At 35.8% G+C, this 19,568-nt stretch overlaps 1 protein-coding gene across 1 annotated transcript; it reads right to left on the bottom strand.

Moving 5' to 3' along the window:
* Nucleotides 1-5,482: 5,482 nt before the first annotated feature.
* Nucleotides 5,483-19,231, bottom strand: E(bx) (nucleosome-remodeling factor subunit NURF301 E(bx)). Its single transcript, XM_011498509.1, is given in 25 exon segments — nt 5,483-5,698; nt 5,790-5,874; nt 5,987-6,182; nt 6,273-6,440; nt 6,517-6,767; nt 6,898-7,102; nt 7,173-7,485; nt 7,558-7,782; nt 7,893-8,447; nt 8,528-8,741; nt 8,847-9,337; nt 9,419-9,523; nt 9,604-9,744; nt 9,819-10,090; nt 10,462-10,597; nt 10,686-10,995; nt 11,157-11,484; nt 11,571-11,731; nt 12,559-13,361; nt 13,785-14,981; nt 15,050-15,370; nt 15,458-15,666; nt 15,757-16,039; nt 16,378-17,444; nt 18,899-19,231. Coding segments are annotated over 24 exon segments (8,220 nt in total). The 5' UTR covers nt 17,426-17,444; nt 18,899-19,231; the 3' UTR covers nt 5,483-5,495.
* Nucleotides 19,232-19,568: the final 337 nt, after the last annotated feature.

Below are 19,568 nucleotides of genomic sequence, written 5' to 3'. Positions count from 1 at the left end.
GAGAGAATAAAGAAAATTTCGATGTTTTAACTTCGAAAATAACAACGAAAATCGAAAAATTACCAAAACTTATCGAATTACTGTAATTATAATACTGTTGAACCTCAATTTATTAGCAAGAACAATAATAATAACAATATATTTATAAAAAGGATATTTGAGTCGGTGCAAGTTGTCGAATGTTTACTTTCCATATTTGGAAGCAAGCAAATTTTAATATTAAAAATTCCAATCTCATAAGATTAATTATTTATAATTTAAATGAAAATATTGTATGAATAAATTAAGAAAATTAATTTATATATTAAATATAAATGCTTATGCTGTATTATTGATTTATTCTTTTAATATAATCAAAATAAATAAAAATGAATAAAAATGTGCATTTGTCAATATTTATACATATTTAATAAGAGAGAAAGCTAAATCGATAATTGTGTCGGTTTATTTTATATTTATATGATAAAATCACTTATAATATGAACAATAAATTCTTAATCTGATGCAAATGAACATTGTTATTTTTACAAGATCGGTTAGCCAAATATATAAATTAATAGTTGAAAAAAAAAAATGTTGTCCTCTGTTTTATGCTTCGCGTCCATATTTAATAATAAAAGCCTTATATACACGTTAAGCAAGTTATGAATTTGCAAATTATTTAAAATTAAAACAATAATCTTGATATAAATGATTACTATTTAAAGGAAAAGGCATATTAAAATGTTAATTGAAATTGTAATAATATAATTTGTAATGTAATACGACGTACAGATTTTTGAGAACTCTTTTGAGAATTTTCAAAATATAAAGTACATCGAATATATTAAGTCTCTCTCTCTTTCTCACTCTCGTACACTCTATTCAAAAAAAAAAAAAAAAAAAAAAAAAAAAAAAAAAGAATAAAAACATACAGAAATGTTAAATATTTAAATATTTACTCGATGTTAGATATTTATAAGCGGAATATTACTGATTGAATCAGATAGAATTATGACATTGATTAATGCTTACGCGCTTGCAGATAACGAGCTAATTTGATAATAAAATTATATATATATATATATATATACTGTAAGTTCATACTGTAAATTAAACTTCTTGAACTTTATGATGTAGCATTAAATCTGAATAAAACTGCTGTACTCGCAGTACGATCCCTACTTAATTAACAACAGTACTTTACTACAGTAGATGCCATTTTTATCTCATTTTCAGGATTTTTATAACCAATACCAATGCATATGTCATTCCTAATGCATAATATGTTCTTACTAGATAATTTTAAAAAAATTTCGTATCAATTAGTTTTTATTATTATTGTTAAATTGGTATATTTCATATCTAAGATCTAGTATTAAATTTAATGTTGTGCAATGTTTTGTATATTAAAATACAATTATATTAAAACGGTATGCAATCACATTATGAAAGTTTTGAAATTGAATAAGTAGTCTGGTAAAATATTAATTGATATTAATTACAGCGTGTAAATTAATAAATAAGTGTAAGCTTTGTGTTTGTTGACAAGTGAATGAATGAATCCTGAAAAATAATGAACGATATCGGTTAAATTTATCGAATCTCGAGGAATCGAAATGGATAGTCGCAGCCTTCAACGTATTCCTGGAGAGCAAGCAACCTCGCTACTTCTATTAAAAAAAAAAAATTTTTTTGTTTTAAATATATATATATATATATATATATATATGTGTGTGTGTATGTATATTAAAAAAACGGCTACCGGCTACATATAGACAAAAAACTATTATAGCCATTATAATCTGACTAATAAATATTTTTTCAAGCGTAGAAACAGTTTTTAATAGCCAACGATATTTAAAAGTTACAGAAATAAATTATTTATTACGATTAATATTATATATTATATATTATATAAACAAGATAAATAATTTTATAATGTCGGTTATTCCTAATAAATATTGTTTTGATTTTTATGTCGATGTACATTCATAATCAATGCTCCTATGTTTATAACCTAAAATCGAAATACAATATAATTTTTAGAAAATTATAATAAACTAATCGTAAATAAGATTATTATAATAACTTTCATTTATTTGCAATTGAATTTGGAATAAAACATTAAAGCTATCTATAATAAATAAGAAATAAATAATAAAAAAAAGAATGAGCAATTACATAATATATATATATATATATATGCACTTGAAAACTAAGCGTTGATAAAAAAAAAAGTATTCTTTGACTCTCTCTCTCTCTCTCTCTCTCTCTCTCTCTCTCTCTCTGTCTTCAATTTTAATAATATAAAAATTACAAAAATTACGAAATATATTCAACTTTATTTTTTATTTTATTTACTTATTTAATGGACAAATTTCTATTAGTAGTAACTTCTCAACTAATTAATTATATTACATAAATGTTTATACTTATTTATATGTTAATCAAACCATTTTCTTATTTCAATATACATATTCATCGAGTACGTACGAATCGATAAAATGGTAAATGCAGTCAAAAGTACAAATAAAAAAATTGTGCTTCTAATAAAATTTGATCTTTAAAAATTTTTATTTTAATTAAATCACCGATCCAACGAGCTTTACATCAATAAAACTATTTGATTAATTATATTAATTATAAACGTAAAATGTACTGGATATTCATTAGAATATATACAAATGTTACCCCCAAAAATCAATTCTAAAATATATCGTTTTAAATAAAAATAAAACCTTTTCTAAGTAGCCATTAAATTTTCGGTATTAAGAGTAAATATGACGAATTTACTTCATTATGGTACATTAAAGTTTATAAAATGACACTAATGACATGTTTGATCGATTAAATATTCTCCTGATTATTATTATTATATGTCAAAATGTGCACACAGAAAAATGATAATAAATTTTAAATTGCATATAAGTATGTGTAATATTTATTTGATGAATAGTGGTCGAAATTGAACTGGAAACCAAATTTCAAAATGCTTATACTATTATATTATCGTATGACATATATTTTTAATTTTTAAGACGTCGATATTAATATTTAGTTAAGAATTATGATTTTACTCTACCATTAATTTACAAGATCCGCGTCTGCCGATAACTATAAAAATAATAAAAATACATTATATAATTGGTTGTCTTTTATGAGAAATAGCAAGAAATAATTCGAAAAAGGAAAATTCATGGGGCATGATTGATGTTCTTAATTATTAGGAATCATCGGGTATAATTTAATCTTTAAAATTTTTTATTTTAAAATCATTTAAAAATAATATGTATTAAGGAAATAATTATTGTTTACGCGAAATATTGGATGAAATTAGTTTATTAGAAATAAATTTAATTAGTTGACTAATGAAAATTGTCATCGATTTTCGATTTTCTTGATTTTCGATTATTTTCTACATTCAAATAAAAGCAAATTTTAACTAATTAAACGATTGTCAATAAAAGTATATTAAGATTTTTATTCTTAGTTTTTTTTTTTTTTGTTTTGTTTTTTATTCGCAGTTGACTTAGAAAAGTTCGGACAATGATTTCATATTTAACTTTAATACGCATCTTATAAATAATAAGGAAAGAAACGCAAGCACCAAGTTTATGAAAAAATTTTCATTCGAAGACTAAACTTCATCGGTTCCAAGACTCTAATTCGATTACTATTTTCAAAATCATGAGAAATAAATACTCTCGATATTTAAATTATATAAATATTTTGTTAAAGATTGTAACATAATGAATACATAAGGATGGTTAATGATTAAACCAAACATTTTGCTTCGTTTAATCTATGAAAATAATCACGTTGATTAAATTGTTTGTATAATCGTTATAATTTTAAAAAAATTTTACAAAACATATTTTTACTATTTACAAAGTTGATTGTGATAATGGCAAATGAAGGTGTCCATACATTGGAAAAAACGACTCGAATTGTATTAGCCATTAAATTATTATAAACTCGAATGAGATAAAACGAGTTAAATTATTTTCAAAGATAAAAGCTTTTGTGTAAATATTTATTTTTAACGGTATATTAGTATACATGTAGTTGAAATATGCCAAATTTCAAGGAAAATAATGTAAATGTATTGGTTGTAATTGTAATTCAATAATACATATTATGTCATTCGGTTGATCTTAATTTGTAATATAAATAAATTGTATATAATAAATAAAATATCTTTGTATAAAAATAATTTAAATATAAGGCTTTTAATATGGAAAGAAATGGATTTGGAATGGAATGGAAATTGATGAAAAAATGTATCGGATCTTTTTCGGTGTATTTTCACTTTGTAAATTGTAATTGGTTAAATTTAATCAATTTTACTCTTTAAAAAACCTTAAATGAATTACATATAAACATATTTAATACTGTACAATTTTTTCTTAGCCTACCAATCTTAATCTATAGTTATGGGATAGCATTCGAACAAAGGGGTAACGAAGGACAAAGTGTAACATTGTTTTACAGACTGGCTTCATTGGCATGCAATCGTATGCACCTTGCAGCTAAACAGGATTTCGTACGTTACTTTAGTTACAAGAATTATGTATTATTTTTTTTAAATAGCTAAGGCTGGATTTTTTAACATATTATTAAAAAAATATTTTCTTAGTTTTCAAAAACGTAATTTAGAAAATAATAATTTCTTTTGATGTTTTCGATCGCAATTTTTCATTTTGATAAAAATATTATCTATTTTATATAGTCAAACGAATTTATTTAACAAAATATCACTGTATAACGAATATTCATCATACCTTCAAAGGAGTTAATCAATATTTTTACTAATTTGGTTAAAATATCTTCTACAATGTATTCTACTTAAGAGTTATTTTTACTTTAATAGAACAATATTGTATAACGAATACTCGTCGTACTTTAAAAATTTCTTGCAATGACAATCATTATACAAAAAAATTGTATATACCATGTAATTATGAAATTAAATATGTTAAATAGTACTATATGACGAATAGGGTTTTCGTAAAAGACTTTCATGTAATTGAAGGAAAAAAAAAAAAAAAAAAAAAAAAAAAAAAAAAAAAGTTTAATAATCATAATCTAATTTTGTACTTTTATTAATTAAAATAAATAGAAATTCATTACTTATATAGACGTCTGAAAGTGCACAAGAAGGCATGTCTAAAAGTCATCTTTTAAAAAACTGACAACATGTCGATTTACTTTATATAATGTTGAGACACATCGATCCTTATTTCACATGAAATAAATGTGTCATTATTTATCGAATAAAAGATGACCTATTAGACATCTTATTGACATCTGAAATTATAACGGGTTTTATCTATTTAAAACATCCGACATTTTGTCATTATAAAAACGTCTACTAACGTCTTTTCTTGATGACTTTGGGACAGCCCGAGCTAACTTGATAATTACAACATTGACACTTCTTTCTTTCAGTATTTTCATTTTCATTTTCATTTTCATTTTCATTTTCATTTTCATTTTCATTTTCATTTTCATTTTCATTTCCCTTCAGAGAATTTTTCCCTTAAACATTTAATTTTATTTACAAAGTACGTCTCTAAAGATTCTGCGCACTTGAAAAAAGGCGACTCCTTGGGATTATAATAACGACAATTGTCAAATATCTTGGTCATATCACCGATAAATTCACTGAGCTTTTTGTATGATCTGTCATTGATTCTCAGCTCGATTGTTTGAAGATCTGAAAGATATTGCACCGACATTATATTAATATAAAATTGCACGATGCGAAAATTACCAGATAGGAGATAATAATTATATAACTCCCTTACCCATTGGTTCTTTGATAACTTTATAATAATCAGGTGCTTCGTTAGGGTCTACAGGTTCCATGAAAGGCCATGCACTCTTATGTCCCTAATGATAACAAAATTAATTTTAATTTATCGAACAATCTATCATCATACTAACATAAATAATAATATGACTTTTATTTTTTTTAAGCCTCTTATTTGCCGCCTGCTCATACCTGTATTTGTTTGATCAGTTTCTTTAAAAGCTCAAGATCTTTTGCGTTAAGATTTTTCATATTAGCAAAATTGACTGATGAATTTCGCTGGCAATTCGGGCAAACATATTCATCAATATTATCAGCCTCTGACTGCAGAATACCAACGCATCTACCATGAAACCAATCCTGGCACTTATCACAGCAAATGTAAAATCTGAAGCAAAGAATTTAATATTCCCCGGACTATATTCCCAGAATAATAATACGCGCTTAAATATTAATTGAAACAATAATTGATGCTTACTGAGATTCATCATACGGCTGTTTACACAAACAATATAATTCCTGAGTTTCCCGTGCATGTCGACACTCGGTGCAAACAAATTCCGACATGGTTTTACTCATTTCTTCAGTAATGCCCACACAATCCCCGTGAAACCAATTGTTACACAAGTCACAACCAACATAAAATCTACGACAATAATTTGTGGTTTGATTTTAAACGATATAAACAGCATTATAATATACTTTCGATTTTGTTTACTTACTTAGTTTCATCATACGGCGTCCTGCAAAGGCAATAGAGCTTTTCTTTTTTAATTTTGTTAGACACCGATGATGAGCTGACAGTCGGTACACATCCCTGTGACCTTTGTTTCTTTGGTTTGTTCTTATTTGGTGGGCTAATTTGTTGCGCAGGCTGAGCATTTGCCTTACGCTTCGCGCTTCCCACCTTTACCTCATCTTGCTTGTGTCTCTCGGCCTTTGTTCTACTGGCAAGCTCCGCCGAAAGATCTTTCTAATAAAAAATGTTACGAGCAAATTTAACAATCAAATTTACCTTAAATTACAATTAATCGTAGCGAATTAAAAGCGACGGCAGAAAGAAAAAAAAAAACAAGAAAAAAAAAAAGAACGCTTATACTAACTTGAACATCGATTTGAAGCTCTTTTTCAAGTAAAACTCTTCTTTTCAATATATCTTTCTTCAATAACTCTTTATGTCTAAATAAAAGAACTTGCATTCTCGAATGTACTTGCTGCTTCCTCCTCTGCTCTTGGGTTTCCTTAAATTTATTGGATCGGTTCTTTGGCGTTGAATCATTATCCAGCGACTCAGATAATTTGTGCGACCTTTCACGAAGACAACGAAATAAAAGAAAGTTTGCAAAACGCGTGATATGAGAATACATGTAATACTTACTTAGAAACATCACGGTGGTCTAGTTTAGGTAGAGGCTTCTTCTTGGGAGTCTCAGCGATCCATTCGTTATCTTTCTCGTTTGGGTTGGGATGAGTAGTAAGCGCCGGCGTTGCCACTGTGGAATGAGCCGAGGACGTAGGTCGTTTGCGTGCAGGAGCACGAGGAGTCGAGCAAACGAGTGTGTTCTGACCCTGAGCCCCGGTTGCCGAGCCCTCCGTTCCCTTCATCTGCTTTTCTTGGTACCTTTGCAGCTGCAATAGTTTTTCTTCTATTTCAGGATTAAGATTTTCTTGTTTCAATGCGTTCTTTATGGCTATAAAATACAAGGAAAAATATACTCTTGCCCTCGCAAATATATTTATATTACTAATAATGAAATTTTTACTTTGTTGGATGTAGTCTGGTGTAAGCACGAATTTATTAGTTGTTGACTGATTCGAGTCCTTGGCAGTCTCGCTTGGCTGTTGTCCATTAGCGACGCTAACTCGCTGCGACTCATCCTCAGTTGTTGCGCCACGTTGCACTTGTTGAACGACCACCTTCGCTTTTTTCGGCGAAGGAGCTTCCGCTTTTGGCGCTTCAGCTGCGGGCTCCGTTTTTGCTTGACTCTCTGTACGGGGTTCGATATATTTGGCCGATGAATTTATGCTTCTCTCTTCCCCAGATTTTTATAATCGAGGCAAATAATGAAAGTCCCGAGACTTGGCGCAATATACTTACCAGTGGTATTTTGTTCGGATGACGATGGTTGAGAAGGCGCGAGCTGCGCCTTGGTCGTCGGAGTTGCAGCACTTTGGGTGACGGGCTTCTGCGAGCTTGAATTTTGTTGGGATTGGCTCGTCGATGGAGCTGGCTAGATCTTCGTGGGCCCTAAAACGCCCTGTTTGCCCGCCGTCTCTTGTGCTTTTAGCAGCTGTTGCTTTACCTGCTGATGAACCATCGACAACTGATTCGGGGTGAAGTCTGTTCCCTGCAGTCCTTGTAAGACGATGCGAGGCCCCTGAGTCGTCTGAATGACCTGGGCAGTAACGCACTTTATGACGGTGCCAGGCGGTTGACCAACGAGTAAGGAGGCTTCTACGCTTCCCGGAGCCGGGGCTCCGGGCGTTCCCGTAGGGCCCCCCAAATTCGGCAGAGATTGGCTAGAGGGGGTAGACGGTGAACTCGTCGTAGTAGACGTGGCAGTTGTCGTACTAGCAACCGTACTGACGACTGAACTTTCGCTTACGTTGGTCGTCGACGTTGTCGATACGGCTGTCGATTGTGCAGCTGCCACTACAAAATTTTATTGAAAATCAATGCTGGATATTCGTTCTTGTGTTCGATTACTTTTAATTACTTAATTTAGAACAAACCTGTTTGATTTTTAGATGCGGCATTTCTTACAATAATACCAGCATTCGGCGAATTCAACTGGACTAAATTTCCTGCATTTGTGTTTCGCAACAAGACTTGTTGACCACCAATGGTCGCTAATTGGGCCTTTCCGGAAGCTAATTGCTGCGCTAAAGCGGGATTATTAACGACTATTTGATTTGTAGTGATGACTTGTCCCGATGTTGTAAGAACCTAAAATTAATTCATCATATTGAAAAATAAAATATCAATAGAGAGGGGGGGGGCGGAGAGGAGAAATAAATTATGTAAAGTAACTATAAATGAACGTTCACTCACTTGTGCTCCTTGCACTACTTGTCCAGTATTTGCAACTACAAAAGTGCTCTTTTGCTGTTGAGGAGTGGTAACCGATCCTGGGCTGACAATAGCAGCCTTCAATCGCTGACCACTCTGAACTACCTGTTGTAGCTGCACAGGTGTTTGTTGCTGCGTCGCATCGGTCTGGTTGATCGTCACTTTGACAGCAGCTGCCTTGCCAGCGCTAACCGTCGACGTTTTCCCGGCGCTTACAGCATTCGCAGTCACCTTCGTGCTTGCTTGTGCGGTCGGAGTTGTAGCACCACTGGAAGGAGTCGTAGCAGCGACTACCGTCTGCTGCTGAGGCGTAGTCGTCGCTATGGTCTGAGTCGTGTTGAGAACGTGGAGCTTACCATCTGGCATCTGAACCAATTGCTGACCTGGCATGAGGCCTCGGACTTGCAATTTACCATCGGGACCACGCAGAATTTGCACTTTCTGCTGCACATGCTGTACCGGTGTATTTGAAGCTGTTTAACAAACATTGTTGTATTAGGTTTAATTAGAGAAGTGAGATGATTGAAAGTACAAATGCAGTAATTTTGTATTACATTGGCCAGACGTTTTAATGAGTGACTGCTGATTAGAAGTTTGTTGCGCAGTTTTCGGTAAAATACTCGTAGGTCCTGAAATTACCCTAGTTGTACCATCAGCGGCTAAAAATCCATCAATTGTTGTTTAAAAGTTATTTTTTAACTAACTAATTTTTGGTTAGAAATTTGTAATCAATCGATACCTTTGGTCATATAAATTCTTCGAGTGCCGATAAATTTATTTTGATTTGGCGTAGTAAGTAATGATGTCAGCTGTGATTTTCCTTGAGGTGTATTAGGATTAGCTGGTATAGCTACTTTGGTAACTACTTTGAGAGTACCATCTTCAAATTTAAATACAAGCATTAATAAAAATAAGTGCTGCGTATGAAAAATTTGAAATATTCATAGCACTTACCTTGAGAAGAATTCGTAGTGACTTTGACAAGTTGAGTTACAGGAGTGGCTGGATTTTTTAAACTTTCTAATGCTCGCTTCTGTTGGTGGGCTGCTCTTTGAAGACGTAGCTGTTGTTCCATCTTCTCTTTTATTTCTTCTGGTGTTGATTTACCGCTGACTAGCTGATCACTAGCAGTAATAGAACCCGTAACACGATTACCACTCACAACTACAGTCTGTGGTACGCCGGATCTACTCCTAGTAATAATCTGGGCATTAGCCTTCTCTAACCTAAAAACGGACACACGCACCAAGCAAAGGGGTTAGTCTCAAGTGGTGTTAATTCAGGAATAGGACTTTTATAGTATAAAAAAAAGAAAAACTTTAAAATGTAATACAAATAAAAGTGTGGGTGTTAAATAAGTATGACGAATACTGCACAAAGTATCTGTGCACAACTCATACATATATTATATTAGAGGTATTAGAAAACATACACACACATATACACGTATCCAAACATGAAGAAAGTATAATTAAACATATATAAAGCTTTAGAGGATTGCAAGATAAGGATTGAGACAACATCACAATGCACAAGCAGTGGTAAATATAAAATATAAATCATGAATACTGAACATTAAAGAAATGTTCGTGCTTACCTTTCCCCATATTGTTTAATTTCCCAAAGTTCAAGTTTATCTTCATCTACCCATTCTTCTGAAACCTGCGGTTCGGTACTTTGTGGCGACTCCGGTCGTTTTCTCTTACGTAAACCACTACGAATTGATGTTACTTCTAAAATATTTGCAAATTTAATGAACAAGTTTTGAATAATGACAATACACTTTACAATTAATCAATTTACGATATATTTATTACATACCTCTTACTTGCTTCGGTAATTCTAATGGAATGACAACTTTTCTACGCAAATATTGAGTCTTATCCATAAATTGACCAACGTGTCTGTGTTTCAAAATTTCCAGTGACATTATTTCGGTATCGGTGGTAATTTGATGTTTGCCATCATTTGATAATGGTTTGGCAGAAACGTCATCCCATCTCAAACATGACCAAAGTATTCGTAACTGAAGAGCTGCTGCTGCAAGAGACTTTAGCCCCACTGTGCGATACAGCCAGCAAGTCTTAAATAGAGGCCTTGGACAAGGGTAAGGCCATACTGACATATTTGCCTGAGTGCAAAATGAATTTATTATAAAGCGCTGTTTATTCACTATGCAAATTACGAAAATACGATAACAAAATGACAACGTAACAACAAAATATAACAATAGTAAATAAAAAAAATTAAATGTAAACAAGAAAAGTAATGACGACATAAAACAATAATAACCTTAGCCATGTGATGAAATCCTTGCACAGGTTGTCGACCGCCGGCTCTAGCTAATTTTCTTAATTCATGTTGTGGTAGTATCAATATACTCCGATGCTTATTCTTACTACAAAATGTCGAGCATAAAGGATATTTCACGGGTGTTCGCTTTTTTCTTCTATCTGCAAGGGATATGGCAACTTTTTTCAAATAAATTTTTCCTTCTGTTGACGTTGCTGAATATATTCTTTCTGTTCCATCGGCATTCAACTCTTTAGTATAAATAATTCGCTGTACAGTTCTACCACGACGATTTACAATTGTTGTAGTCTTGGGTGATGTAGAACCTCTGCAATTAATATTTTATGTAAAAAAGATTAGAAAACAAATATATCACGATATATTTAAAAAAAAAATTGTTCAAATTATAATTACTTAGTCTTCGTTTCAGATGTTGTTTCAATTGAATTACAAGATGTAGCAGTATCTTGCGGGTTCTTAACTATGCCAACTGTAGTTTTAGTCTGCTGTGTAGTTGTTGCAACATTATTTGTTGTAACAACTTTTTGATTGCTTTTAGTATCGGAGCTATCATCCTAAGACAATAATTAAACTAATTTATATTTGAAAATTTATCAATGTTATTATTTTTTTTATTTTATTTTTATAGATAAAACTTTTTTAATAGTGTATTCTAATACTTCTTATGCATAAATATGTATAAATATATTTTAAAATCAATTAATTAGATAAATATACCTAGGTTAAAATAATAAATGAAATAATAAAATAAAATAAAAAAGACTTGTTTTCTCTCAATTAGTTCTTTTGATTAAAAAAATATGTTAAAAAATTTAAAATAAAGTGAAAATTTTAGAAAAAGAAAGGATTTAAAATTATTCCATAAGATATAAAGTTATGTCTTTTGTAAGTTATTGCACAATTTAAACATAATTTTACATAATTCTGTAATAAATGTTATGCGAAACATATGTCTGATATGTTATATAAATAAAATGTTATAAAAAAAAAATTGTATTACTATTCTTAAAAATTGTAACGCTCAATTTAAAGAATTGATTTAGAAGAAGAAACTATGTTCACATTAGAAGTGTACAGTGAAGTTCGATTTTATATTAATTCTTTTTTATTAAAAAATTATTAATATATATATATATATATATATATATATATATATATATGATATTTATCAGTATTCAATGTAGTTTTTACTAAACAAATAGTAAGAGTAAGAGTATTAAAAATATCAATTTATTTAAAAAAAATTAGTTGGAATAAAATATCCCATGTAAGACGATTCCGAGTAATTGTTTACTAAATAAATTAAAAATGCAAAATATATAAAAGAGCGCTATAAAAAAGTTTTAATATGCAATTATTAAATAATCACTTTAACTCGTACCGATTCCAATTTAATCTTTTTAGTCGCAGGTAGATCACCACCATTATCCTCAGTTTTTTTACTTTGAGTATTATTAGTTGATTTTTCATTTGTACTCGAATCAGTTTCACTTTTAACTACGTTATCTTTACTATTGTCGTTTGCTTCTGTTTTTACGGTAGCAGTTGCAGCATTAGCAGACGATTGATTATTGTTTAGGACATTTGCTTTTCGTAACAGCATTACGAGATCCCGCTTCAATTGGCTCTTTTTCAAACAAACCGGAGAATAGCAATTGATTGCTAAACTCTGAGGTGTGCTAATCGTTTTATTCGTCAAATTCTGGGTGGCTGCATTGCAGTATCGAGAGTAACAAGTCACATTTTTTCCACCGAGGCGCATTAAATTTGCATACTGTGATCGAACGAGTTGGATGCGCTTTCCTATTGCCACGAGCATATCCCTATTGGAAGCGGTGCCTTTACTTGCTTGTTTGCCTAATAAAATATTCTGCAGTGTTGTATCATTGCCGGCGGCAGCCTCACCATCCTCTGTACTTTCAATATCTATATCAGTCTCTTCTTCGTTCGTCTTTTGATTGTTCATTCGATTTGTCATTTCTTTTAACTTTTCTGATTGAGATAATCGCCTCTCTTCTAGAAGTTTTAGATGTGTACGTCGAGCTAGGAAATCATCTATTCGAGTCTTTTTACCAATTTTTGGATAAAAGACACGTCCCGACGTAGTCAATGCCTTAGTTATATCAATTTCTTCGAATTCTGTCACTGGTTTAAATACTTTTTGAATCTTCATTCCGGCCAAAACTATCAATACATAACAATAAAAGAATTAATAATTGATGTTGATATTTATATAATTAAGTATCCTAGTTGTGCTAAAAGCTTTTAAATATGTTCAATATTTGATTTTATATCCACATCACTTACTTTAACACGTTTAAATGCGGATATGACACACACGCGCGCACACACACACACACTATATATATATATATATATATATATATATATATACAATTAAAATGCATAAATGTATATTTATTTATTTATTCTATAAATATAGATATATAGATTTATTCTATTAATTTACTTTTAATTGAATACTTGAATTAACATCAAATTTCTTACATCGTTAAAAAACATTGATCATCATATTAAAAAGCGACATTAACAAATGCTTATATACTTATTGAACTTTTGGCACAAATATTAATGGAATATACTTACAAGGTAAATTAAGTTTTGTTTCTGGTTTCGGTGTTTGGAGTTCCGTTTTGGGCTCTACTTTTTGCTCCTCGCTCGTTTCTACTTTCACTTCTTTAATATCGCTCGTTTTATCTGCATTTGACGTTTCTTCATTAATCTCGGAAACTTTATTATCAGTATTAGGCTCTTCAGATTTTATTTCCTGCTTGATAATTTTGTCTTTATTGTCGAGAGATTCCGCATTCTCAGGTGGGCAGTATTGCTTGATTAAAAATTCGTATGTGGATGGGTCAACAGCCAAAATCTTAAGGCCTATTTGATCCCTTACTTGAACCATGATTTTCTGTGGTCCGGCGCGCAGGCCCGTTTTAACAATGTCGAGGGACTTGTAGCGTCGACTCGCCGATATCCAAAGCCAGCCCCACTGGCCATGCACACGGTATTCTTCGCCCTTCTGCTTCCATATCTGGTGCTTCAGACCGAGTGTGTACTTGATGAAATTGTAAGTAAGTCGATTCCTCTCCTCCTCGTCCTCCTTTTCTTTCTTCTCTTTCTTGTCGAGGCGCTTCTTTTCCTCGCGCTCGAGCGCCGTGACTCTCTGCAGTTTCACATGGCCGAGCTGCTCGTGCCAGACGTTAGCGAAGACCACCGACTTGATGCACGCCTGCAGAGCGATGAGTGCGCGCGCAAAATCCCGCGGATTTACGCACGAGCCGACGGCGCTCGTCCATGGCTTGCGCAATAATGGCCAATTGGTGTGCATAAACGGCGCTTGGATGCTGCTTTCCAATTGCATGACCGTCTGCCGAAGAGTCTGAACTAGCAGAGCTCGGGCACCCGTCAAGCTTCCGATCCATTTGAATTCGATAGTTTGTGCCAAGGCAAATTTGTGCGATAAATGGCGCTTTTTATCACGTTCTTCATTTCGCTGAATCTTGTTCAAGGCCATTGCGTTGGTGCTGTACTGATTCACATACGATTTGAATGTATTATCCATACCCAGCTTAAACAAATGAGTGCCCGATGCTATTTGCTGAGCTTTTTGACGCGTCAATCTTGCATTATCGCTTTCTTCCTTCGTAGCTTTCTCTGGCATGTTTTTTTCAGGCTCCTCTTTTGTCCCTGGGGGCAGCGCTTTTTTCTTCAGTTCATCTATATTAAACGTTCTAGGCGTTAGTGAACCAGTCTTTGACCTTGTCACAATATTATGTTTTTTGCCTGAAATTTTACTCTCCTATTATAATTATAAGCTAAGGAAAGCCTACAATCTGCGGATTCGTACTTACCGTCTTTATCGACATCTTCCGTCACTTCGTCCATATCCATATATTCACCGTCGACTTTACATTTATTTTCATTATTTGGATTATCGATGGAATTTTCCTCCGGTTCAATTGTTTCCTCCGTTTTTTCACTTTGCTCTTGGCCCTCCTTAATGCTTTTAGCTTCTGTTTGTTCGGACGGCACGCTCGGTTCTATTAAAGACTCGGGTTCCTCGTGTATTCTGCGAACCATCTCCTCAGCTTCTTGTCTTTCTTTTTCCTTCCTATCCTCTTCTTCTTTTTCCAATTTTTCCTGACGTTCTTTTTGCAATTTTTGAATGAGACCTGCAATGATTATTACGAATGATTATACACAAAATTATTACGAGGACCTTTTGTAGGATAATGAATGAATCAGAAATAAATACGTACTGTTTTCCACTTCTAAGTAAGATTTCTTATTACCCTTAAATTGATTTGTAAGGCTTTCCGTTAGTTCCATTTGCCGTTTAATTTCATCTTTATAGTCGGATAATTCTCTGTAAAGGGCAACTTCCATTTCATTCTTATCCAAAGAATTCATTAGCTCTTCTAACTGCAACGGAGTACTACAATACCATAGTTCGCCATCCTCGCTTTCACTATAACATTACAAATAGAATATGGGATAATCATGAAAGCAACTGTAATAATCAATAAATTCAGAATATATCTTAAATAATAATACATACATAATAACTCTTCTGACGAGAAACCAATACTTTCGCCCATGTCTATCGAATCCCAAATGCTCTTGTCTACAGAGCAAGCCATTTTTTTCCACATCGGGTACACAGTCCATCACACCGCTTATTTTATGAGCTTTACATATATTACATTGCCAATCTTCGGGAGGTACATCGACGAGCGGCGGTTCTACGCATTCTAAGTGAAACACCGCTGGACATGTTTCGCAACATAATAAGTCACCAAGTCTATGGCAGACTCGGCAATGATCGTCATAATCTCTGTTACCTATTCAAATAAAATTTTTAAAATACAGGAGTTATAAATCTATTTTTAAGTTAAATAGTTATATGCAATACATTTAAAGTACTACTTTTATACAGATTTTAGTGCTGAAAAAAACCTAGACTTTCCAATGAAGATATTTAAAAATAAATACAACAGAGGCAAGGATTTACAGTTGTTTTAACTGTATGTACCAGTAAAAAAACGTGTGAATGCATATGAAAAAATAATTTCCAAACACAGACATAACATGTGCCATTACAATATTACTGTTAATGTACTTTTTGCATAAAAGTGGAACTTTTAAATACAAGGCATGCAAAAGAAAAGGGGAGATATACCTTCGTGAAGTAAATCTTCTCGAACAGGATTAGTTATAAGAAACTGGCCAGTTAAAAATTGTAAAACTTTTATCCTATCTTCTATACCAGAAAATGGATACTCGGAATTGGAAAGAATAGTTAAAATGTTTAGATCAAAACATTTGTCACTTTCGACGTATGATCTTAGAACCTCTGGCCATGTCATGGCATCGACAAAATAAAGACTGATATTGACAGAGTCCTTCTGATCGAGCGGGCCAAAGTGGGTTTGCTGCGAATCCTCCTCTCGCAATAAAGCTTTGATAAGCGTAATATGAATTTCAGCCAATAAATTGGTTTGGTCTTCGCAAATCATAGCTGCACAAAAGTCTTCGAACCTGCAGGGCGAGAGCCTAAGAAGAGTTCGGAAATGCCTAAGGACTTCATAAATAGAGAGGCAAGGCATAACTAAATCTTTAGGAACTAGCAGGTCGTCGGAGGACTTGGGCAAGTGAAGAGGAATAATATCGCGATTTTGAAGCCACAGTGGCTCTGGACTGGGGGGTCTCTGTTGACTCAACAGAGTTCTCCTCGGTGTGCCACTGGTGGTACTGAAACTCGACAGCGAAAAGTCACTGTCGCTAGATGGATCGGGCTCCTCTATGCTCTCCGAGGATTCTTCTTCGCTTTGCAGCAGTGGGTCGTCCTCTATGTCACTTTTGTCACTGGACTCGTCACCAAAGTCAGAACCATAGTGGTACTCCGAGTCATGATAATCCATGCTCGTGTTATAACCACGCCGCTGGTAGCCAGAGCCGGTGTGTCCACCCTTTCTCGAGTGCTTTTCCCGGGCCCCCTTGGTCTTACGGTTACGCGTGCTGCGCCTCGTATCCTCGGTCGTCTGGGTCTCCTGCGGCGAGGTTGGCCTCGAGGCCGTCGGAGTGCCGGGCTGCGAGCCCGGCGTTTCCGAACCCTTGGCCTGCAAGTACTTGGGCTTCTTCATGAGATGGTACTGGAACTTTTTTGGCCGCTCCATCACGACGGACTTGGGCGGCCGTCCCCGTCGCTTGGTCCCCCTTCCGGTCATTATCCGACCACCGGTAGCACTGTCAAATAAAACAAACAAGGCCCACTAAGCGACTTAAGCTAGTTTTAACGCACTTGCTTGTTTGCCCACTTCCTTTGAACGCGCTTCCTTCCCACTCACTCGCTCAATCGCTAACTCACTCACTCGCTCACTCTCTCTCTCTCTCTCTCTCTCTCTTTTTTTCTTTTCACTCTATCTCTCTTGCTCAGCACGTGGCGCGCTCGTCAACAAACATGAGCGATCGGACATTGCCGCCGCCGCCGTAACCGCCGCCGCCGCCGCCGCCGCCGCCGCCGCCGCCGCCGCCACCCGCCACTACTGAACGAAAGTCGCGTTCGCGCTGCGATATTTGCGCCATTTCTTCCGACACTCCGTCACGTGATCAAATCAAGCACGGAAGACCAGAGTAAAGCTCGAGGAGTGCATTCGCCCGAGCCGAACTCCCGACCATCCCCGGGTCGCGGTCTCCAGGTACCACAACAGCTGAGCAGCGTCTCGTGACGACGCGCAATACAATGTAACGTAAAGCAAAGCAAAGCAAAGCAACGCAACGCAACGCAACGCGAAGCAAAGCAAAGCAAAGCAAAGCAAATCAAATCAACGCAACGCAACGCAACGGCTCTCCTGACCTCGTCGATCTATCCCTCTCGCTCACTCACTCACTCACTCAGTCATTGACTCTCTCGCTCTCTCTCTCTCTCTCTCTCTTTCTCTCCGTTCTTCTCGCACACACGACTCTCCGTCGCGGCTTTAGGGCTGCACCGCTCAAAGGCTATGACTCGCAGGTACTCGCGCGCACGCGCCACACATACGCGTGCGTGCAATTCAAGTGTAAGTATGAGTGGGGCGCGGGCGAGCGCGCAGACAAGACGCGCGCGCTCTCGTAAGCCCGTAACGCGGAGCGCGCGAGGGGCACGGGGGAGGGCCGATGTAAGGGGATAGTGGATTGGTCGGCAGCCGCAGGCCTCCGTACGAGCGGCGAGAAGCTCCAAGGGGAGGGTCGAGTTGCGACGTCGACTTGTAAGCGACCGTCGGCAACCGAGAGTGGCCCGGGGCCACTGGAGAGCTTGGAGCCTACGACAAGGCGATAAAGAGTCACGCTCCTAAGATTCCTGGACCTCGTCGCCGCTCGGATGACGGGGTGGGGGCGCCGGGGGGGGGGGGGGGGGGGGGGGGGGGGGGGGGGGGGGCGTGGAGGAGGAGTAGTAGAGGTACGGGACAATAGTGCGGCCGCTCGCTTCGCCGATTGCTGTCAATCGGGCGCCGGATGGCGCTGAGCTCGCTCACGACTCCAATAAAAGAAAAAAAAATGCAATTCCTAACCGCGATCGCCGGGCCACACGGAGAGCTGGATAATCGAGCCACGGCCGCCCGCTTCCACCTTATTAAAATCGCGAGGAAGGGAGCCGCGGCAGTCACGGCGGACGAACGACTAAAGTGCGATTCGCCGCCCGATGCTGATTTCGTCCTAACCTTAGTTCGGAGGATGCTTGAACAGAGGACACCACTCGCGCTCTCCCCTCGGCTCTGCTCTCTCACATCGGGAATATAATTTCGCGTGTTTCCACAGATCCAGGCAATTTTCGGAGACTGGCTGCCGCTACGGGAGCTCGTTGGCGAAAAATCGGCCACAAGGGCCGCACTCCCGACTCTTCAACGCTGTCACGTACGCGCAATTTTAGCCGGCCTCAAAAAAACCCTGGCTTTTCCGCGTTTTCCCGCAGCGAGGACAGCGCGATGTATTTTTCACACACACTCACAATACACGGCGATGCAAAACTCGCGCCATCTGTGCGAGCGAATCCCGCTTTCGTCATTCGTGCACTTGCGATTCGTAGCGCCCTCCAACCTTCCCTTCGTACTACGAGAGTCGAAGGCCTCGCGCTGCGCCACCCGTACTATTTTTTCGTTTATGCGATTTCGGTAGGAGCGCCGGCTGCTCGGCCATTAGCCCCGTATCTATTGACGAAAAATTCATACACGATTTTACGTCGGTACCGCGACCATTATCATCCGCTCCCGCCTTGACATTATCATCTTCCTCCCGGTCGTTCGATCGTTCCTCGTCCGCTCCTTCGTTTCGTCACCGCGTCACCACCACCACCATCTTTGTTGATCACGATCTTAAAACTTTACATCCGCT

The sequence above is a fragment of the Ceratosolen solmsi genome, unplaced genomic scaffold (assembly GCF_000503995.2).
Source record: "Ceratosolen solmsi marchali unplaced genomic scaffold, CerSol_1.0 scaffold30, whole genome shotgun sequence".
NCBI classification, from domain to species: domain Eukaryota; kingdom Metazoa; phylum Arthropoda; class Insecta; order Hymenoptera; family Agaonidae; genus Ceratosolen; species Ceratosolen solmsi.
The sequence above is the reverse complement of the archived record's forward strand: the minus strand, read 5'-3'. Positions and strand labels throughout refer to the sequence as shown.